Genomic DNA, 24870 nt, shown 5'->3' with positions numbered 1-24870 from the left:
CTACTTATATGTGACATGTCACTGAATAAATAACTTTACATCTTTACGTGGATACAATCCTTTTATCTTCCCCGTATGGGGATGTGCTAACAAATAACTACATTCGTGTGGCACCTTTATTACTTCAAAGGGCCCTGAATATAACAATTGCCACTTACTATTTTGCTTTAATGTGGCTGAGGATTTAGGGTGGTTACGAATAAGTACCATGTCCCCTACGTTATATTTCTGTTTGTTAGTTATACCTCGGTCGTACTTCTTTTTTCTCTTTGCAGCACAGCTGGTTAGGTTGTCCCATACCTTTTTTATCTTTTCCTCCCTTGTTTCTGCCCTGGCTGGTAGGCTCGGTAAAGGCGTGAGCCATTCACTTTGTGTCTCATTAACCCCTTTCAATATCTCTACCGGTGGGTATCCCGTACTTGAGTGGGGTGTTAAATTGTGTATTTCTACGAATTTAGGTACCAACTCAGGCCATTTTGTGTGTCGGTTCCCTATGTAAATTCTAAGGAACTTATTCAATTCTCTGAATGTTCTTTCGACTAAACTTGCTTCTGGATGGAACCGGGATACCAGAATATGCTGTATACTTTGTTCCCGTAGGTAATTTTTCCAAGTGCGACCCGTGAAATAAGAGGCATTATCAGTCGTTATGGCTTCGTGTTTCCACACTTGAGGCAAGTATTCTTGGTTGATCCATCTGACTATGGTTTTGGCAGTAGCTGATTTTATACAATAATTTGCCAAGTATTTGGAAAAAAATATCGTACATGGCCAGTATATATTTCATACCTCCTCTGGCCATGGGATAGGGACCTGCTACATCCAAAGATACTAATTGAAGTGGCCGGAGTGGAACTATGGGATGAAGTTCAAATTTGGTGGACCTATTATAGTGTTTTGCTTTCTGACATATAACGCAAGTCCTAACTGTTGCCTGAATTTGATGTTTCATTCGGGGAAAGTAGCAGTATCTCGCTATGATTTCTGCACACTTCCCGATCCCTGCATGGCCCCATGCCAAGTGCGTGTGCCATATTATAACTTTTACAGACTGGTTAGGTATGCATACTGCCCAGCAGTCTTCTTTCGTGCTAAGTTTATGATACAAAATATTGTTCACAATCTTAAAACCTTGCTCATCTCTATTGTTAGCACCCTTTTCAATATTATTAATGATTTTTTTCCACATCGGATCTGATCTCTGTAATTCAAACATATTTTTACATATATATAAAAAATCCTTCCTGTAGGTATTGTCACGTACTAAAAGCACTTTATACTCGGCGGATTGTTCTAGCATTTCTGCTAATTCCGGTAATCCTACCGGCAACCGCGACAGAGCATCCGCTATTATGTTATCTTGTCCTTTAATGTACATAATCTTTATTCGGTATTCTTGTAAGGTAAGCATCCATCTCCTCAGTCGGGTATGGAATAGCTTGCATGACATCAAAAAACTTAACGCCTGGTGGTCACTATACACTCTAATCTCCTTCCCATGTAGATAGTAATTAAACTTTTTTACAGCCCAGACTAATGCAAGCGCTTCCAGTTTGGTTGCCGAGTAGGCTCTCTCGCAGCTAGTTAAAGTCCTACTGGCAAAGCCGATAATCTTTATTGTTGCCGGGTCGTTGCCTTCCTCCCACTGGAACAGGCACGCTCCCAAGCCATAGGAACACGAATCCGTCGCAAGACAAAAATCTTTTGACAGATCTGGGTGCTGCAAAATATTTGCATTCAGCAGGGCGGTTTTAATCGCTTCGAAAGCTTGTTGACATTTGTCAGTCCAAACCCACTGCACATTTTTTCGTAGTAGATTTAGCAATGACGTGTCATTTAACAACTGATTAGGTACGAACCTTCTGAAAAAAGACGTAAGTCCAATGAACGCTTTCAATTGTCTCTTAGTTCGGGGGCTCGGAAATTCTCTGATCGCCTCTAGTTCTTTGTTGTCTGGGCTGATACCAAGCGGTGTGATAAGATGGCCTAAAAATTTAATTTTATTTCGTCCGAATTTTGACTTTTCTAAATTTGCTGTCACACCTGCTTGCTTAAATCTCTCTAATACTCTATACAGCAATTCCATATGTTCGTCCCAACTAGCAGTAGCGATTACAAGATCATCAACATATACTGTGATTTTTTCTAACAAGTCTGGACCCAGTACCGTGTCTAGAGCAGTAATAAATACTCCAGCACTCACATTCAATCCGAAGGGAAGTACCTTGAATTGGTAACTTCGCCCTCCGAATATGAAGGCTGTGTACTTCCTTGATTCCGGTGTAAGTGGGATTTGCCAGTACGAACTTTTAAGATCGACCGAGGTCAAGTACTGTACTCCATGAAATTTTTGTATATCTAAATTTTCTGGACGAGTCCTAACAGGTATAATAATTTTATTAATATCCCTCGCATCTAACACCAGCCTGATTTTTCCGTTGGCTTTCGCCACTGCTACAAGAGGACTACTGTATGGGGAGAAAGAGGGCTCAATGATATCCCACTCTAGCATCTTCCGAATCTCTTTCGCCTCTACTTCCCTCCTCGACCAAGGGATGGAGTAAGTTGCGCGACAGTATGTTTTGTGGGTCATCACCTCTATGTGATAGTGGTACCCTTTGACTATTCCTGGTCGGTCGGTAAATACCATGGTATATTCCGATAGCAGCTGCATCAACTGTTGCTTTTGTATATTGCTTAAACCTTCAGATTCCTGTACTTTGGTTTGAAATGCCTCAACGTTTGTTTCAAAATTTCGATCCTCTAAATTCGGGTAATAGAGGTCTGCTACATGTGAAAAATCATCGAGGTGTAGTACCCAGGGGTTCCTACATTTGATATTCATTCGATTACAACATGGCACAAGTACCTCCTTCGATTTCATCATCGACAACTCAATCCTCCTACCTTTATTAACTATGCTCAGTTTCCCCAAGGAGAGGTCGATCACTGCGTCCCTCTCACGGAGAAAATCTACTCCCAGGATGCAGGCCACATTTAACCCTTTAACAATGAGGAACGAGCTCACTATGGCTTCGCCCTCCTTACAAATCTCCACCTGCACCTGGTACTTAACTAATTGGCTCTGTGCACTTATGGCTCCAGACACCTTGCAATTATTAACCGGGAAAGTCGGTATGCTACGTCCCTTCCCCAGCGCTTTAAACAACTCTATACTCATTACACTTACTGAGGCACCTGTGTCGATGATTATATTCACTGCAACATCATTGATTTTCGCTTCTATTATGGCTTGCACATTTTCGTTGTTATCTTTCTTACCTTCGTGCGGTTCGATCAGTAGATCTTTATCCATACTGATACCGTCGTTGTATCGCAGCATACATATTCCAGGTATATTATTGTCATTCGTGTTGCTCTCACTCCACCCCTCGGCAAGCGATGGAGAGCATATCGAGACCGATTCTACACTCCTGGAAATTGAAATAAGAACACCGTGAATTCATTGTCCCAGGAAGGGGAAACTTTATTGACACATTCCTGGGGTCAGATACATCACATGATCACACTGACAGAACCACAGGCACATAGACACAGGCAACAGAGCATGCACAATGTCGGCACTAGTACAGTGTATATCCACCTTTCGCAGCAATGCAGGCTGCTATTCTCCCATGGAGACGATCGTAGAGATGCTGGATGTAGTCCTGTGGAACGGCTTGCCATGCCATTTCCACCTGGCGCCTCAGTTGGACCAGCGTTCGTGCTGGACGTGCAGACCGCGTGAGACGACGCTTCATCCAGTCCCAAACATGCTCAATGGGGGACAGATCCGGAGATCTTGCTGGCCAGGGTAGTTGACTTACACCTTCTAGAGCACGTTGGGTGGCACGGGATACATGCGGACGTGCATTGTCCTGTTGGAACAGCAAGTTCCCTTGCCGGTCTAGGAATGGTAGAACGATGGGTTCGATGACGGTTTGGATGTACCGTGCACTATTCAGTGTCCCCTCGACGATCACCAGTGGTGTACGGCCAGTGTAGGAGATCGCTCCCCACACCATGATGCCGGGTGTTGGCCCTGTGTGCCTCGGTCGTATGCAGTCCTGATTGTGGCGCTCACCTGCACGGCGCCAAACACGCATACGACCATCATTGGCACCAAGGCAGAAGCGACTCTCATCGCTGAAGACGACACGTCTCCATTCGTCCCTCCATTCACGCCTGTCGCGACACCACTGGAGGCGGACTGCACGATGTTGGGGCGTGAGCGGAAGACGGCCAAACGGTGTGCGGGACCGTATCCCAGCTTCATGGAGACGGTTGCGAATGGTCCTCGCCGATACTCCAGGAGCAACAGTGTCCCTAATTTGCTGGGAAGTGGCGGTGCGGTCCCCTACGGCACTGCGTAGGATCCTACGGTCTTGGCGTGCATCCGTGCGTCGCTGCGGTCCGGTCCCAGGTCGACGGGCACGTGCACCTTCCGCCGACCACTGGCGACAACATCGATGTACTGTGGAGACCTCACGCCCCACGTGTTGAGCAACTCGGCGGTACGTCCACCCGGCCTTCCGCATGCCCACTATACGCCCTCGCTCAAAGTCCGTCAACTGCACATACGGTTCACGTCCACGCTGTCGCGGCATGCTACCAGTGTTAAAGACTGCGATGGAGCTCCGTATGCCACGGCAAACTGGCTGACACTGACGGCGGCGGTGCACAAATGCTGCGCAGCTAGCGCCATTCGACGGCCAACACCGCGGTTCCTGGTGTGTCCGCTGTGCCGTGCGTGTGATCATTGCTTGTACAGCCCTCTCGCAGTGTCCGGAGCAAGTATGGTGGGTCTGACACACCGGTGTCAATGTGTTCTTTTTTCCATTTCCAGGAGTGTAGTTTGTTGGATTGCTTGCTTGTGAGGTACTTGGACGGCTATTGTCCGCAACCTCTACTATGTGTACGTTTTGATTTGTAGGCCGCCACGACTGCGCAATAGGCGCGTTTTTCGGTGGCGGTCTGTTGTTGTCGTACCGGTCATTACCTTGTCGCTCTGGGCTTGTTCGCTGATTCTGATTTCAATTGCGATTACTGTCACTATAATTGCTATGCCACTGACCTCGCGCATTTTTCCAGCGATTGGTCCCTGACATTCCGGAGTCGTACCGGTCGTCAAATCGACGCTTTTTGTTATAGGTTGGTTGCCCATACCCGTTCTGACTTCTCCCATTATTACCATTTTGCGAATGCTCTTGCCGCTTGTTACCACCCCCACCATTTCCATGGTTGTGGTTTTGTGCACTATTATTTCTGTCGTGTTTACACCCTGATCCATTATTCCGCGAGTGATCACACGCTGCTTTTGCGTCCTCCTGGATTAAGTCTATTGAATCTAGAACAGACAGGAAATGTTCCATATCGCTCTCTGGTACGTGTATTAATTTCTCTTTGATATGAATGGGTAAATGTGATTTTAGGAGTCTTATTATGTCTCTTGGTGATATAGGCTCGTCCCAGTAGCGCGTTTTGTTTATATACTTTTCAAAATACCGTCTCAAATTCCCAAGACGGGGTGAGTACGGTTCGGGATTGTATACTTCTTTTCTTAGCCGCTCTTGTATACAAGGCGACCAATATTTCGACAAAAACGCCCTTTCGAACTGTTCATACGTCATGCAGCTGTCTGCTACTTCCGTAGCCCACAACGCTGCATCACCTTGAATGTATGACATTACGTATTGAATTTTCTGTGCTTCGTTCCACACACTAGGCAAGATATTTTTAAAGCTTTTTATGAATACTACTGGGTGAACTGACATCCGTTCAGTAGTAAACGTTTGAAACTGCCTATTTTTGATTAAACTTTCTTCATTTAATATTTTTGGACTATATGGATTTGCTCCTGGGACATAGGCTGTGTGCTCCGAACTGAAGCTACAGCTCTTCGCATTATCGCCTACAGCTTCACCGTTGTTGTGTCGCGTATAAGTTTGTGCGTTGCCAAATACATTGGCTGTTGGCGACATAGTTTCATATTCTATATGTTTTCTGTTTTGTGCTAAACCCTTTTCCAAGTCGGATATCCGTTTACTAATAGTCACTTGCCACTGCGGAATATCCTCATTGAGTATTTGTTTGATGGTTTGCACATCATTCTGTACCTGACTATTTACTGCGGTACTGAACGATTCAGCATCTCTATCTACCATGGCTGTTTGTACCTTAGAATTAATATTTTTGTCGATCTCACTCTCCTTCGCTTCTAGCCATGAGTTGAATTCGGTTTCAATTTTAGTCGCTTGTTCGTTCCACTTCTGCTCTACAAGCTGTGTGGAATCTATTTCTAGCTTTTCTACTCGGTTGGCTAAGACACCTATCTCGTCTACCCTGTTGGTATTTGCTACTTGCAGGTTGTTGACCTGTACCGTCAACTCCTGCACGGCTTTAGGTATCGACTCATAATTCTGTTTCATATCGGCAATCTCCTTTTTCATATTTTCTAACGATTGCGCAAGTTGCTGGTCCCGCTCAGATTGCTGGCGATCTCGCTCAGCTTGCTTCCGATCTCGCTCAGCTTGCTGGCGATCTCGCTCAGCTTGCTGGCGATCTCGCTCAGCTTGCTGTTGCGCAAATTTTGCCTGGTAATCCAGCACGCGTTCTAATATCACCTTAAGTGAATACCCGCCAGGCAGATTACCACTCTCTGGTTCCTGCTTTTCTGGGGTTGGTGCAATTTCTTTATCTACATCTCCTTGAGCACTAGTGGGCTGTGGTACCACTTCCTGTGCCCCTGCCCCCACATTTTCGCATGGTATATCCTCAAAGAGAGTACTTGTATTGCTTAAGGTACCCGTTTCTACATTTCCTCCACTAATTAATGGCTCTTCCTCAGTATCCATATTGCTCGGACGTTGACTACGCAATTTAACCATATTCCTAAATTGCCTCCTCTAACACAAGATCTAACAGTTTTGCCACTTGCACACAAAATACGTTAATTTATCTACACTACACTGCACACTAAAAATTACTATCTACCATCAACTCTGTCCTGTCATAAACACTAACATCAAACTACGCACACCACTAGCGATATGAGATCACTTCACTGGGGTTCATCTTCTACAAACAGGACAACTACACTGTAGTCTTACCTTTAGTTTACCTGATCTCGGGGTTCGGCTGCCCCCGGATTACGTAGTCGTTATAGTTTCTCAGTACTATCAGTATCGTCTCCTCTGACTCACTTGCAGTAGTGCGTTTTTTCATGAAAGAGTGTTTGTACATTCATTAATACATTGCATTGATCATGATACACATACATACATTTATCACTAAATACATACATATATACATATATAACAATAGACACTGAAAGGAAAATACATAAAAATTTTATTTTTGTGGCCACTGCAAATTCGGGCCCCACGTTGGGCGCCAGTTTCGCGTCGTTGTTCGTGTCACTCTTTTCTATTATTATTATTATTATTTTTTGCGTAACAACGCATATATGAAAAGAGCCGCGAAATATCTTTTAGTAATGCTGTGCTATGAATTTCTTTATCGTCATTACTTTTTAACAAAACAGAATATATTGAGTTCTTATTGTTCTGTATCTGGCCTTCTATTAAAGGAACATTTTTCGTGACTGTAACTCATTCTAAAAATCAACATATCTTCCCTACTTTATAGTTATTGAAAATGAAAATTACTTTGTTATGAATATTGATGTTACAGTTCGTATGATTGTTCAACAACAAGATTTTGCAGTGGATTTTGTTTCTCGGTAAAACACCATTCAATACCACGACTAGCACAAGAACATGAGACTCTTATTGAAAAAATACGTTTTCACTATAAAGTTTGCCAGATCAGAACCGAGCACAGCAAGATTCCTATTAGATTTGAAGGTACATTATCTTTTTTGCACTGTTAGCTATATATTATCAGCAGCCCGCGTCAACCTGCAACACTGCAAGTCCAGAAGCTAAAAGAAATAATATTATTTCACTATTACTTTCCCGCTTCCTTGCGGTATGATAGATTCTATTTGAGGTAGTTTGAATACGCCGCGGCAGCGGCTCTTTCGTTCGCCGCGCAGCTCGGCACCACAGGTAATATTTAAATAACTGAAAAATGTCTCAACAGGATGGGATAATATGCAAGCAAGCTATAACAATTAATAATGCAAGTCTTCATTTAAATAACTCTATTCAAACATTTAAATACGTTAACTGTTACACACCTTCAAAATGCGCACGTAATGGCGTACATCTTTCAGTCTTGACAAAGGAATGCTACGCTAGCGTACAATACAACGTCACAGGATATCCTACTCGCTTAACTCCAAGAAGAAGAAGACAGAGAAATTAATGTTCGTCACGTATTATATACTAGTTACCTATTCTAATCTTTGTTTGATATTTATCGTCTGTGGCGGTTTCATTACTCGCCGACGCAGATATTCTCAAAAATAAATAATTAAAAAAAATACATAATTTTATAAAATAACACAATATGATACATATAATTTTCTCGTTACTACATAATATGTTTTTTTCTACTAGACGTTACAATTATCGTCGATTTCATTAATGTCTATCAGTTCCTCATCGTGAACGACGGTTTTTTCGGCGAGCATTTGCAGCGTATTCTGGAACATTTCTTTTCCAATTACCAAGGCTTCTTCGTTGATTGATGATGACGGTTCTGCTGCGATGCGATTACTGTTACGAAGAAGGCATTCAAAATACACCAACTCATCTTTCAATTGTTGTTTCGCCAATTCACTGTGTGTGGAATCTTCTTCGATCACATCACTTTCATGCGAAGGGCCCGGATCGCTCTCCAATTGTACCGCCTCCATTTTTCCGTTTGTTTAACAGGGGGTACCAAAGCTCTCACGTACGCACTGATTTTCGACGATGTTATAAGTAGCGCTAGGGACCGCATCTACCTTCTTTCCAAGTTAGCAGGCAACTACGCTGTTATGTGGCGGCTCGTTGCGGTCTATTCAACATCTGTCCTTGAAGTGTAACGAGCGAGTAACAGAGATTATATTTCATACCTGCCACAGCAAATTTGTGTTCGTGGGGTCTCTATTCTAATTCAAACGTTTGACTTACACTATACGTATTCGTTTCGGAATATCGTTTGTACGTCTTCCGTTAACTATACGTGGTAAACATTATGAAGACAATTAATAACATTTGTGAAATACAACTTTGTTTGCGGAAAACATAATGATGATCGAAGTTGACAGTTTTTCCACGACAAACGACTTTCAACAACTTATTATATGCATAATTGTCGCAACTGATTGCCGGGAATTATATATATATATATATATATATATATATATATATATATATATATATATATATATATGTGTGTGTGTGTGTGTGTGTGTGTGTGTGTGTGTGTGTATACATTTGAATTAAAAAAAAAATAATGAAGAAAAACTTCCATGGCGTGAGATTCGATCTGGCGACCTTCTGATTACGAACCGGAGCGCTTACCGCTGCGCCACGACGCTATAGAAACTTACTACTCGTAGAGAGTATTTCACCGCAACGGTTACTTTTAACTGTCGATTTTCTCGACAACGGCTGAGAAGTGCATCTTGGTGCTTTGCCACATTACACCTCTGGCCATGAGCTTTTATTATGCGCAGTATGAATCGAATCGGAATTTCACAATTGGCGGCCTCCCATTGTAAGTGACTAATGGGCAGATGTATAGAAAAATTACGCATTCAGACTTCCGTTCAGGTATGATTCTACAAAGACACATATTAGTACTTAGAAAAATGGATGTCCTTTGGTATCTAATTTGGTTTGCTATTGTTAACTGGAAAAATTTCTCACCAAAAAATGTAACCTAGGATCTCTTAAGCATGTCATGAAATATACAAAAGTGTAAGAAACCTTTCATGAAGGGAATATCGGCTTGCTAAACTTAAGAATCACATACAGCATATAAACAAAATGAAAACTGCGCTACATCAATCCTAGTTACGAGTACCACCCTGCTATTCCTTCTGTTACCGTTCCCAACCGTTGAACGGAATGGACAGTGTCTTGAGAGAAGGATATAAGATGAACATCATCAAAGACAAAACGAGGATTATGGAATGTTGTCGAATTAAGTCGGGTGATGCTCAGGGAATTAGATTAGGAAATGAGACACTTGAAGAAGTAAATGAGTTATGCTATTTGGGGAGCAAAATAACTGATGATGGTCGAAGTAGAGAGGATATAAAATGTAGACTGGCAATGGCAAGGAAAGCATTACTGAAGAAGAGAAATTTGTTAAAATTGAGTATAGATTTAAGTGTCAGGAAGTCGTTTCTGAAAGTATTTGTATGGAGTGTAGCCATTTATGGAAGGGAAACATTGACGATAAATAGTTTGAACAAGAACAGAATAGAAGCTTTCGAAATGTGGTGCTACAGAAGAATGCTGAAGATTAGATGGGTAGATCACATAACTAATGAGAAGGTATTCAATGGAACTGAGGAGAAGAGAAATTTGCGGCACAACTTGACCAGGGATCAGTTGGTAGGACATGTTCTGAGGCATCAACGGATCACCAATTTAGTATTGGAGGGCAGCGTGGAAGGTAAAAGGTGTAGAGGGAGACCAAAAGATGAATACACTAAGCAGATTCAGAAGGATGTAGGTCGCAGTAGGTACTGGGAGACGAAGAAGCTTGATAGAGTAGCATGGAGAGCTGCATCAAACCAGTCTCAGGACTGAAGACCACAACAACAACAACAACCGTACCCAACGAATATTACTTATTAAAATGGTTCGCCAAGTTTGTAATTATAGGAAGCATTACCTTGTCTTCCAAAGCAGAAACACGGAGATAGACTGAAGAGCCAAAGAAACTGGTACGCCTGCCCAATATCGTGTAGCGGCCCCGCGAGCGCGCAGAAGTGCTGCAACATGACGTGGTATGGACTCGACTAATGTCTGAAGTAGTGCTGCAGGGAATTGAGACCATGAAGCCTGTAGGGCTGTCCATAAATCCGTAAGAGTACGAGGGGCTGGAAATCTCTTCTGAACAACACGTTGCAAAGCATCCCAGAGAGGCTCAATAATGTTCATGTCTAGGGAGTTTACTGGCCAGCGGAGGTTTCTATGCTCAGATGTGTCTTCCTGGAGCCATTCTGTAACAATTGTGTGCCTGTAGAGTGCTGCATTGTCCTGTTGGAATTTCCCAAGTTGGTCGGAATGAGTAATGGACATGACTGGACGTAGGCGATCAGAAATGATGCTTACGTACGTGTCACATGTCAGAGTCGTATCCAGACGTCTCAGGGGTCCTATATTATTCCATCAGCACACGCCCCGCGCCATTACAGAGCCTCCACCAACATGAACAGGCTCATGCTGACATGTAGGGTCCATGGATTCATGAGGTTTACTCCATATCTGTACACATCCATTCACTCGATATATTTTGAAACGAGACTCGTCTGACCAGGAAACATATTTCCAGGCATCAACAGTCCACTGCCGGTGTTGATGGGCCCAGGCATGACGTAAAGTTTAGGTCGTGCAGTCATCAAGGGTACAAGAGGGGGCCTTCAGCTTCTGACATGTGTGAGACAGAGCTGATCTATGTTCGACCACAGTTATGCAAGGACGCTCTGTGGGTATTCCAGGAATTTGTGTTGAACTTACGGGTTGCAAGGTATGAAGACACCAGCTCACCATACTGAGTTGAGAAGAGTTCAAGTAGTAAAAAAATGGTTCAAATGGCTCTGAGCACTATGGGACTTAACATCTATGGTCATCAGTCCCCTAGAACGTAGAACTACTTAAACCTAACTAACATAAGGACATCACACAACACCCAGTCATCACGAGGCAGAGAAAATCCCTGACCCCGTCGGGAATCGAACCCGGGAACCCAGGCGTGGGAAGCGAGAACACTACCGCACGACCACGAGCTGCGGACCTGTGCAAGTAGTACGGACCGTGGTGTAATCAGATAGTGACCTCAAGTCGATTCCACTACACTCCCTGTAAAAGAAATGTTATCGCTAACAAAAATTAATGTACGGGGTCAGGCGTAACCATATGTTAGCAAAAATGAATATCTTATATTTTCGTTGTTAAGGTTTACTTCTACTTGAAGTATGACTTCGTGACATAGCAATCATAATTATAATATGGACAGGATGGTAAAATATTGGTATTGGGTGTTTACAACTGTGAAGCGAAATTCCTAACTATTCTAAGGTTCTTTAGTAGTAAGATGATTGATGGCCATGTCTGTGGGTCGATAAAATAGAAAAAAAAATTAAATACAATTGTGGGCAGAGATATCAATTAAGCTAGAATGCATGATGAAAATACCCAAAAATGAATGTGGTTTGTATAGTGTGTACAAATATAATTGCAGATATAGCTGCACAATTAAAACATTTCAGTGACTTCAGAGTATAAAGCACTCTGCATTGTCTGATCAATTCTTTTCGTTAGAACAGATATATCGGGTGTTTTCCTTTCAATTAAGCTCGACAGTTGAGAATATGTTTAACTACAGATCATGGTTGAATGTACGAAAAACATAAGAGAGACGGAGACGACTACAGTCCTGAGTGTCAACTAAATATCACTTGCTGGCGTATCGTGAGCGCGCGTGTTTACCTTTCGTCGGCGACGGCAGTGGCTGCTGTTTACGTGAACTGTGAATCCGAGAATCAGTTCTAAATCTCACTCGACTGTTAAACAACAGTCTGGTACATTTCCTACGTCTTCGGTAAAGCCGAAACTCCTAATTATTCCCTTGCTAAATTTATTGGCATGGTGCACGCTATGTGGTTGGAATAGCGCATACGTTGCTGCTTTCAAATCGCTCGCCAAGCGTTAACTGTCAGTGCTCTGCGCAATTCTCGATACTAGGAGACTTGGCAGTTCAACTCCTTAAGAGTTGGAACGAGCCAGTGCACAAGTGTTCACATAATTACTCTCGCTATCGCCTCAGCTCGGCGCGAGTAGCGTTGCTCAGATATACGACGATTTGTTGCAAGAGAAGAGTAAATTTTTCTGTCTGCATTTTGCCTACATCAAAGTGATGTCTCGGTGAAAATTGATTTATTGAATGTCGAAGTAGGCATGTTGTTAAAAAGATTGCTCCAATAATTACTTGAAGCACGCTTTTTCTTTCTGGCTAATCAGAGCGTTTTTACTTGTTATAACTGCACCTACTAGAATTTCTGTAGCCTGTCAAAGGCACAGTTTCTTGCTTAGGGGAGTTCAACTTCTGCTACGTAATACTGAGACAAACAGCTTTTTTCCACGTGGAATACAGCGCATGTGGCCACAGTGAGTCACCAATGTTTTGAGTGGGTCTTTGTCTGGAAGACTATCTGCCATTTCCAGCCGTGTTCCTGCAGAAAGGCTTTCCGAAGGGTCGTTGTTAAAAGCTAGATTTATTGGCTGTCTTCCAGAGACAAGGGCGGCTTTTGGCGGTAGCCTGCACAGTGCCTACTTCGTCACATTGTGTCCAGTGGGTGTCCTGCTGTGAAGGTTTCGGCCGAACATAGGACGGGCGTTGCCATCGTAAAATTCTACTTTCCTCAGAACTGCATCTCATAGCTTGGGTCTTGGAAATTACTTGGATGCAATTCCCAGTGTGAGTGTTAGTGGTTTATAAACACGAAATTTCAGCTTCTTTATTCGATTTGTAAATCAATAAAATTCTACATTTTCATGTAACTATGTCGTGTGCCTCATCGATGTAACCTGAATTGCTTCAGGAATTCACTGGTAGGTGTGTTATTTGTCTGACGCCTTGCGTGCTCTGAAAGCCCATATCGATGATGTTTTGTTGAATGGTCAATTAAGTTCTTCTGTGCTTGAGGCCGCATTGCTGACTATAAAATTCCGACGTTTCGGCGACTATTGCCAGAAGCCTTCGTCAGGGTGAACTACTAACTGCTGAATGAGCACGAGTTTGGTTTCTTATATACTATGAAGGATATGAGGGTGAGGAGGAAGGGTATTAGGTGTTCTTTTATTGCTCTTTCCTCGAACCCAGAAGAATTTTATTGATTGTAACAACGGCTGCGGAAGCCTATGTTTACATTTTGTTGAATGGTTCACACACTAATACACTAATGCCCTCCGCCACACACCGTTGGGTGGCTTGCGGAGTATAAATGTAGATGTAGATGTAGATGTAGATGTTGATGGCCTAGCACTAAAATCTGCTGCAATTTGTGGAAAAGTAGCACTTCTGTCACGTTGATTCTCTTCAGTCGTCGTTGGTCCCGTTCTTGCAGGATCTTTTTCCGACCACAGCGATGTTGGATTCCTGATATTCAGGGTACACTCGTGAAGTGGTCATACGGAAAAAACACCACTTCATCACTACTTCAGAGATGCCGTGTCCCATCACTCGTGCACTGACTATAACACCACGTTCAGACTCAGTTAAATCTTGATAACGTGCCACTTTGGCAGCAGTAACCGATCTAAGAATTGTGCCAGATACTTGTCGTCTTATATAGACGTTGCCGACTGCAGCGCCGTAATCTGCCTATTTACATATCTCTATATTTGAATATGCATGCCTACACCAGTTTCTTTGGCACTTCAGTGTATGTTGCGTACAATTCTCAGTATAACGTTATGAATGCAAACCCTAGGCTGCTTTCATTCATCGCTTAACTTCTTTCTCAGTATAACTCAGTGCAATCAGGCCATTTTGCACACCACATCACACACAAGTGAAAGATCACCTTCACTCCAGAGTCGAACGGAATCAGACCAAGAAGAACCTTTGTACCGCTACAAACCCGCAAGTCGTGCAACCAAATTCTGCGCCCTCAATCCTCATTGCCTAAAGCTGTTCTTGCCTCAAAGATCTTAGCAAAGACAAAGTCTTATAGTAGACAGAGGTGCCTTTATTGAAAATTATTCAGTGGGTGCAGATGTAACAGCAAAGACAGCTCGCGAGTAGCAGACACACAAAACAGAATTCACGGAAGTTGGCAAATTATAACACACTACTTTCAACCTTTGTTTTCTGTGTCTCTCCATTTCAGTACCTGTCAATGTATTCAGTAAGTAATTCAGTCTTACATATTTGTTTAACACTGTAATTTCATCAGAGAGTTGAAAACTGCCGTGATGGGGACTGACCATTCTGCAACTATTCATGTTATCTTCATACCAAGGATTAGTGACGAATCCTTTTACTAAACACAGTTCTGCAGGACCAGTGAACGCAACCCCCAGTTCAGAAACTCAAGATATCGAAAACGATTTTTGGCTAGTGGTGGTACGAGTTGTGTATTTGGTTATACTGATAAGAAACTTGTTTCTTAACAGAGTGGTATGCTTTTTTAAGAAAATCTGTAAAACAAAATATGAATTTTCTGAATCAATTTTTCAAAATGAGACAAAAAATTCAGGCTCAACGTCTCGCGTTGTCTCTTCAAAGACATACATGGCATAATGGAGTACAGCTTCGCTGTACGAGCACCTTTGCATTAACATATCGCACATCACACAGTTACTTCAGCGAAAATGTTTTCACCAGATACTACTTAGCGATAGTTCCCTCTTTCTCGTTTCCAATAGTTGTGGATTGTATATCACTAGCGTTCACAAAAATGTTAGTTATGCTTACTTAAGGTAGAGAATGTTATGGTTCTTAATCTTACGGGAAATTAAAGCTCCTTTTCATACTACCACTTACCTTCTCAAAAACTAAGCTCTCCGAAAAATGGAAACGATTAAGTATTTTTAGGATTCTACTTTCGGAGCGATGATGAGTTCTGCAATAATACATCTAAAACCAACCCAATAACGGTTGTTTCTCAAAGTTGCCCCTACGCGTCGCTTGGACTCGTTTAATGTAGGTACTTTCTTACTATCGACTCACGTTTGTGACTGTACATGCAATTTAATTTCGTAGATACGGCAGCTTTACAAAGTGAAAAAATATTTTTTTCTGATGTGGAATTCCCTTGTTTTCTTTTTACAGGGCTCAGACATCACTGGAGTTATCAGATGCATCTCTTTTCTTCCCATACCGGGAGGACAGGTTTACCTCTATTGTTGGGCTGCTCATCAAGTAACAGAACAGGTGAGAACTACTTCAGTTTGACACCGACGGCAAAAAAATTGCAACACCAAAAAGGAGTTGTGCGACATAAACGAATGCTGGTAGGCGTGTTTCTACATCCGAAAGATGATGTCTATTCAGATTTCGCGGCAGTCGCATTACTGTGTCACTATGAGGATGCAGATCAGGTTTGCTTTAAATATATACATCTACATCTACATACATACTCCGCAATCCACCATACGGTGCGTGGCGGAGGGTACGTCGTACCACAACTAGTATATTCTCTCCCTGTTCCACCCCCAAACAGAACGAGGGAAAAATGACTGCCTATATGCCTCTGCACGAGACCTAATCTCTCTTATCTTATCTTTGTGGTCTTTCCGCGAAATGTAAGTTGGCGGCAGTAAAATTGTACTGCAGTCAGCCTCAAATGCTGGTTATCTAAATTTCCTCAGTAGCGATTCACGAAAAGAACGCCTCCTTTCCTCTAGAGACTCCCACCCGAGTTCCTGAAGCATTTCCGGAACACTCGCGTCATGATCAAACCTACCAGTAACAAATCTAGCAGCCCGCCTCTGAATTGCTTCAATGTCCTCCATCAATCCGACCTGATAGGGGTCCCAAACGCTCGAGCAGTACTCAAGAATAGGTCGTATTAGTGTTTTATAAGCGGTCTCCTTTACAGATGAACCACATCTTCCCAAAATTCTACCATTGAACCGAAGACAACTATCCGCCTTCCCCACAACTGCCAATACATGCTTGTCCCACATCATATCGCTCTGCAATGTTACGCCTAAACATTTAATCGACGTGACTGTGTCAAGCGTTACACTACTAATGGAGTATTCAAACATTACAAGATTCTTTTTCATCTGCACTAATTTACATTTATCTATATTTAGAGTTAGCTGCCAAATCCTGTCCAAGTCATCTTGTACCCTCCTACGTTCACTCAACGACGACACTTTCCCGTACACCACAGCATCATCAGCAAACAGCAGCACATTGCTATCCACCCTATCCAAAAGATCATTTATGTAGATAGAAAACAAGAGCGGACCTACCACACTTTCCTGAGGCACTCCAGATGATACCCTCACCTCCGATGAACACTCACCATCGAGGACAACGTTAAGAAGTCAATACACACTGTAATGGTCGTTGCCTTTGATATTGGACATACTGAGATGTTGGTAGTAAGAAAACCCTTTAGATAGCACAGATGCAATTATCGACACCTCACTAAGTTTCACTGAGGTCGTCTAATAGGACTATGAGAAGCTGAATGTTCCTTCTGCGATACTGCAGTAAGACTTGCCACGAGTGTAGTAACTGTACATGAATGCCGACAGCGGCCGTCACGAGAACAAAAATGGTTCAGATGGCTCTGAACACTATGGGACTGAACTGCTGAGGTCATAAGTCCCCTAGAACGTAGAACTACTTAAATCTAACTAACCTAAGGACATCACACACATCCATGCCTGAAGCAGGATTCGAACCTGCGACCGTAGCGGCTAGAGCCGCTCGGCCACTCCGGCCGGTGCTCTGGAATCGTACGGCATCTGCAGCAGTGGTTTGAGCAGCAGTTGGCACCATACTGATACAATGAACTGTTACAAATAAGTTAGTTCAAAAACATCTGGGAACCATACGCTCTGTAGCGTGCATTCCACTGACCTCAAACCACTGTCATTTGCGACTTCAGTGTCAGGTGCGAGCGCATTGGAGGACAGGGTGGAGGTCAGTTGTGTTTCCTGATGAAAGCTGGTTCTGCCTCGGTGCCATTGGTTTGAAGGAGACAGTTGAGATCCTGCACCAACCTGTTTGCTTGCGAGACACACTGAACCTACACGTGACCTGTGGCCGCAATTTGGTATGACACAGACATCCAATTTGTTCGTCAATCTGGGGATCAGACCCGTTCTACTGCCATTCACGAACAGCATTCAAGGGAGTGTTTTCCCAAGAGGTTAGCGCTCGCCCACATATTGCTGTTGTAACCCAACATGTTCTATTGAGTGACGACATGCTGCCTTCACCTGATCGATAACCACATCTGTAGCCAATCGAGCACATCTCCAGCAGCATCCACAAACAACATTAACCATCCCTGTATTGACCGACAAAGTGCATCAGGAATGCAAACCCATCGCGCAAACTGACTTCCGGCACCAGTACAACATAATACATGCACGTTTGCATGTTTTCATTCAACTTGGTGGTGGCTACACCGATTATTGATATATCAGCATACCACATTTACAATGGCTTATCTCGCGCTTGCATTAACCTATTATCTTGCAACTTTAATCACTGAAGTATGTTACCTAGAAAAAATGTACTCACGACATTTCATTATCTACACTAATTATTTTCCGATGTTGCGACTTTTTTTCCTTCTATGTACATTTTGATTCGGTTATGACGTTACAAACTTTCATGGACGAGTGACAAGGATAATTGTATCAGTTTGAGGTAGAAGATCTTGGTTCGGAAACGGTCGAGTAGAAAATTAGAAATGAAAATCGTTCGATATCTCTGACAGTGAAATACATGTCCCGGTACTGTAGTTGCCAAGATTATATAGTATGCAGCTTTCAGAGATGGTTGCAACGACAAAAAAAATTAAAAAAATACGTGCTCTAACACGTGTATTTTACGAGCTATGGGCACTTGTTCACTAGAAGACATTAGTTTCACCGTAACGAAGCTGAACACGTGCTGATACGTCTTAAAGTATGCATTGCAGAGCCCCATATTTACTGGTACTTTTTTCTTGTTTTTTTCCATACTACCTCTTCCAAAAATATGAAAAACAAAGCGCTTGTAATAGTAGAGACGCGTTTCATGGTATCGAAGATGAACAAGTGCTCGTAGCTCTTGAAGTATGCATTTTAGAGTCCACGTTTACTGCGCCGTTTTTTTTCTAGTTTTGAACCACAGTACTACCTCTGGAAGTTGCCTACCCTACAATCTTAGCAACAGTGTACCAGTACATCTATTTCACTGTCTTTGTTAATAGAACGATTTTCGTTCGTAACTTTCGACTCGGACGTCTTCGGATCATGGTAACTTACCTCAAATTCATACTTTTACCCTTCACCACCACCAGTTTGTAACATCGTAAGGGAATCACCTGCATGCACTTAATGATAGCGAATGGTTTGAAAGTGACGAATTTCGTTAATTTTTATTTTCTGCATGTGAGTAAATGGATAAACCCGATAACTCTCCCTCTAGCACAAGAAAGTCGTATTTAAGGAAATCACAGCTCGAGTGGTGTGAGTAGGATAATACAGTAAAATGTATTACTTACTAATATCTTCTCAGGATTCCATGCAACTGTTATTCACAAAAATTTTAAAGTTATTATTTTATTAACAATAAATGCTTGAGGACAATATTATGGATATATAAGAGGATGTAGATGAAGATGAAATGGGAGATATCATACTGCGTGAAGAGTTTGACAGACCACTAAAAGACATGAGTCGAAACCAGGCCCTGGAAGTGGACAACATTCCATTAGGACTACTGATGGCATTGGGAGAGCCAGTCCTGACAAACCTCTACCATCTGGTGAGCAAGATGTACGAGAAGGTGAAATACCCTCAGACTTCAAGTAGAATATAATAATTCCAATCCCAAAGAAAGCCGGTGTTGACAGATGTGAAAAATACCGAACAATCAGTTTAATAAGCCACAGTTACAAAATACTAACGCGAATTCTTTACAGACGAATGGAAACACTAGTAGAAGCCGACTTTGGGGAGGATCTGTTTGGATTCCGTAGAAATATTGGAACACGTGAGGCAATACTGACCCTACGACTTATCTTAGAAAATAGATTAAGGAAAGGCAAACCTACATTTCTAGCATTTAGAGACTTAGGGACAGCTTTTGACAATGTTGACTGGAATACTCTCTTTCAAATTCTGAAGGGGGCAGGGGTAAAATACAGGGAGCGAAAGGCTATTTACAATTTGTACAGAAACCAGATGGCAGTTATAAGAGTCGAGGGGTATGAAAGGGAAGCAGTGGTTGGGATTGGAGAGAGACAGGGTTGTAGCCTCTCACCGATGTTATTCAACCTGTATATTGACCAAGCAGTAAAGGAAATAAAAGAGAAATTCGGAGTAGGTATTAAAATCCATGGAGAAGAAATTAAAACTTTGAGGTTCGCCGATGACCTTGTAATTCTGTCAGAGACAGCAAAGGACCTGGAAGAGCAGCTGAACAGAATGGACAGTGTATTGAAAGGAGGATATAAGATGAACATCAACATAAGCAAAATGAGGATAATGGAATGTAGTCAAATTAAATCGGGTGATGCTGAGGGAATTAGATTAGGAAATGAGGCACTTAAAGTAGTAAAGGAGTTTTGGTATTTCCGGAGCAAAATAACTGATGATGGTCGAAGTAGAGAGGATATAAAATGTAGACTGGCAATGGCAAGGAAAGGGTTTCTGAAGAAGATAAATTGGTTAACATCGGGTATAGATTTAAGTGTGAGGAAGTCGTTTCTGAAAGTATTTGTATGGAGTGTAGCCATGTATGGAAGTGAAACATGGACGATAAATAGTTTGGACAAGAAGAGAATAGAAGCTTTCGAAATGTGATGCTACAGACGAATGCTGAAGATTAGATGGGTAGATCACATAACTAATGAGGAGGTATTGAATAGAATTGGGGAGAAGCGGATTTTGTGGTAGAACTTGACAAGAAAAAGGGACCGGTTGTTAAGATATGTTCTGAGGCATCAAGGGATTACAAATTTAGTATTGGAGGGCAGCGTGGAGGGTAAAAATTGTAGAGGGAGACCAAGAGACGAATACACTAAGCAGATTCAGAAGCATGTAGGTTGCTGTAAGTACTGGGAGATGAAGAAGCTTGCACACGATAGAGTAGCATGGAGAGCTGCATCAAACCAGGCTCAGGACTGAAGACGACAGCAACAACAATAAGTGGTCCTGGTACATACTAGAACTTCCTCTTTTGGACATATTTGGTTCACTCAAATCATGCTGATCGTCTCCACTACAATTTTATGGCATCGACATTGTTAATCGGATTGTGGAAGCGGAAAGAGTTAGTATTTCCCATTTCATAAAATTCAGAAGTGGGGTAAAATGTACTAACAAGTGGATAAGAATACTTGTAAGTTGTTCTCATCGACATTTCTGAAATGGGTTCTACTAAGGGGAACGTAAATGCCAGCACAAAGACATGTTTTTGGAGGGGATCCCAAGGAAACAACAGCGACACTATTCACAGTTAAAAATCGTTAACAGAAAATTTATTTAACAATTGGTAAGCTTCATTCGATATAGCAACCTTAACTAATAGCGTATGTTTATGATAATGACGCGTTAAGAAAGAGAAAAAATTTTTTTTACAGATCTCTCTCAGCTTGAACAATATAAGATATACTTAGAATAAAGATCTCTTTCAAAAAAGGTAAAAATAATTATCTCCTTAAAGAATAAAAATTATCTTAATCACCTCATATCTTAATAGCTGTAACAGATTCAAGAAACTATTCCAAATAATGCTATTTTAAGTAAGATGTTTGCTTGACATATGTTGCAATTATTAAGGCAATCAACATCTCCAACTACAAGCAACTCCCTGAATTCGTGCCAAAACTTAAGCCCAATAAATACTGACTAAGAAAATGACTGATTAAATTTATAACATCAAGAATACCAACACAAATAAGACCGTTAGTTACTTCATTTCAGAAACTATCATTTCTCAAGACACACAACTGGCTAAAATCGTAAAATCAGACAGCAGTAACTGCCTAGTAATCTCGCAAAGAATGTAAGAAAATGCTGCTATCCACACACTTATATACAGTTCAGTTTCCAAATGGCAAGTAGAATAAGAGGTGCATTAACAGAAACCTTTACACATAATAACTTTAACACAGCTGTTACGTACACAACTTAGTCCATAATAATACAAGGCCAAGGCGCCAACCTGTTCTCTTCGTCACAACAATATTAAAAATACGATTACTGCATTGGAAAGTTTCCGTCCTCCATCAGCTGATAGGTTGATAGGTCCAGGCTATTTGAACCACCGTAAGCAACAAGGTGAAAGGATATCAATGATACGATTAGCTGATCACTGTGCTATCCTGAGTGACATTGAAGATTTACATGATCTTCTGAATGGAACAACAGTGAACATCACGACTATAAGTAGCAAAGTAGATGAAGTAAAGGAATACTGGTACCTAGGCAGCAAAATGACCCATGACCGACAGAGCAAGAAGGACACCAAAAGCCGGCTGGAGTGACCGAGCGGTTCTAGGCGGTACAATCTGGAACCGCGCGACCGCTACGGTGGCAGGTTCGAATCCTGCCTCGGGCATGGATGTGTGTGATGTCCTTAGGTTAGTTAGGTTTAAGTAGTTCTAGGTTGTAGAGGACTGATGACCTCGGAAGCAAAGTCCCATAATGCTGAGAGCCAAGGACATCAAAAGCAGACTAGCACTGGCAAAAAGTACATTCCTGGCCAAGAATAGTCTACTAGCATGGGACATAGACCTTAATTTGAGGATGAAATTTCTGAGAATGTACATTTGGAGCACAGCATTGTATGGTAGTGAAGCATGGATTGTGGGAAAACCGGAATAGAAAAGAATCTAAGCATTTGAGATGTGGTGATGCAGACGAATGCTGAAACTTAGGTTAACTAATAAGGCAAGGAATGAGGAAGTTCTGCACAGAATCGGAGCGGAAAGGAATCTGTGGAAAACAATGACAAGAAGAAGGATTAGGGTGACAGGACATCTGTTAAGGCGTCAGAGAATGACTTCCACCGAGCGAGGTGGCGCAGTCGTAAGCACACTGGACTCGCATTTGGGAGGACGACGGTTCAATCCCGCATCCGGCCGTCCTGATTTAGGTTTTCCGTGATTTCCCTAAATCGCTCTAGGCAAATGCCGGAATGGTTCCTTTGAAAGGGCATCGACGACTTCCTTCCCCGTCCTTCCCTAATCCGATGAGACTGATGACCTCGCTGTTGGGTCTCTTTCCCCAAACAATCCAATCCAATGACTTCCATGGCAATAGAGAGAGCTGTAGAGAGCAAATACTGTAGAGGAAGACAAAGATTGGAATATATCCACGAAATAATTGAGAACGTAGGTTACAAGTGCAACTCTGTGATGAAGAGGTTGCCACAGGAAATGAATTCATGGCGGCCGCATCAAACCAGTGATAAGGCTGATGAAAAAAACCAAACCTGAATCACTTACCCAACAACAGGAAGTGAAAGGCGACCAATTACAGTACCCGAAGATTAGTACACTACAATAGATTCAGTTTATAATATTACTAAGGATCAATAATCACCCACATCGAAAGCTTATATTGTTTAAATGGCTGCTCGACATATCAACATTGACACGAAGTCAGACGCCATTACCTGACAAGAACGAAGCGTGGGTGTACTAAGTTACTGCCGGTCTGCACTAATGTATGTAATTACAGCAAGCCCGACATTTGCTTGAACCTACTACACTTGTGACACATTTAACCATCGTGCACAGCTCCAAGCGTTAAGCTCGGTTCATGAAAAACACTCACAACCAATCTTTTGTACAATTCGCCACTTTACAAAAATTCGTTGCACTCAGATCTATCAGAAGTGCAGCAGGGCTCACTGTTTCCAATCACCGGAACTGGTCCCATCAGACGGCGTGCACAGTGGTACCAATAGACAAGAGACCACCACTTCTCAGCTCCTCAGACCCCATCAGCGAAAGACAATCGTAGCCGACCATGGCAGCAGCAGCCGCCAATCTCAACAACAACTGTACTTGCCCCCCCCCCCCCCCCAAGCTCCTTCTCGCGAGCGCCGTCCGCACGCGTCTCCTCTTTCGCGCCACAACTCCGACATCTCGTGGCTAGTTTCTCTACTCATCCTCTTGAAACCCTCACAAAGATCCTGCCGAAGGATAGCATCCCCTGTCATTGAGCGCCACGGCTCAATTTCCTTTTTGTAAAATATAGGGCACCCCTTTGATGAAGGTGTGACATCACCCAACCAAGTACGAGTGAAGAGTGAAAGAGGTGATACTGTGTTTTACTCGAAAAAGGCTCTCCAAAAGGCATTTATTTTTCAACAAAAAACAGATGCAAATAGTGAGCTCTACTACACAAAATCTACCTCACTATATGGGTATGGCTATTGGGACTTACTCCCCTGTAAGAGAATAACACTTGTTACCTCCAGAACAGACTCAGTTCAGTACATAGCGCCGTCCATTCTCCGATGATGGCGATGTATTCACGACTCAAATCATAAAGCGCCAGTAAGTACATCCCCTTCTTTCTATGTGCCCTGACTTAGCAGGTGTTTCTAGATTTTTGTCAGCAAGGTGGTTTGGATATTTTAGTGACCATCTGTAGGAAAGGAAACAGTTTCTAAAGCAGGAGAAATAACATGAGAACCGTGACTACAATTGTCAGCACTGTGATTTCGGTGTCAACAGGCAGCGGCAGTTTCGAGTGCGGCGTACAGCTGCTCGTGGGTGGACGCAAGTGAGGACTTCAAGCGTGTCTTAAGGATCCTCATCAGTCGCGTCCAGAAGCCGCTGATCCTCACTGCCGGACATCTGTACCCGATCAACAGGGAAGCCTTTCTTTCGGTCAGTACGTAATCATGCACTATTGCAGTGTACAAATGCCTTTTGTAATAATGCACTATATTAACGTCAGTTTCCCTTTATTTGGTTGTTATTACTGGGCAAAAGCCTAATGCCTCATACAGTCAGCTGACCTAGACCTCAATGCAGATTACAAG

At 42.5% G+C, this 24870-nt stretch overlaps 1 protein-coding gene across 1 annotated transcript in view; it reads left to right on the top strand.

Moving 5' to 3' along the window:
* Window positions 1-24870, top strand: part of LOC126101327 (odorant receptor Or2-like) — a 98389-nt gene that overhangs the window by 51293 nt on the left and 22226 nt on the right. Inside the window, exons 3-4 of the mRNA XM_049911999.1 lie at window positions 15964-16065; window positions 24560-24715. Of these exons, the coding sequence (XP_049767956.1) occupies window positions 15964-16065; window positions 24560-24715 (258 nt within the window). The remainder of the gene's footprint in view (window positions 1-15963; window positions 16066-24559; window positions 24716-24870) is intronic.

This window comes from Schistocerca cancellata, chromosome 9, assembly GCF_023864275.1.
Source record: "Schistocerca cancellata isolate TAMUIC-IGC-003103 chromosome 9, iqSchCanc2.1, whole genome shotgun sequence".
Lineage (NCBI taxonomy): Eukaryota > Metazoa > Arthropoda > Insecta > Orthoptera > Acrididae > Schistocerca > Schistocerca cancellata.
This window is presented reverse-complemented; position numbering and strand designations above follow the sequence as displayed.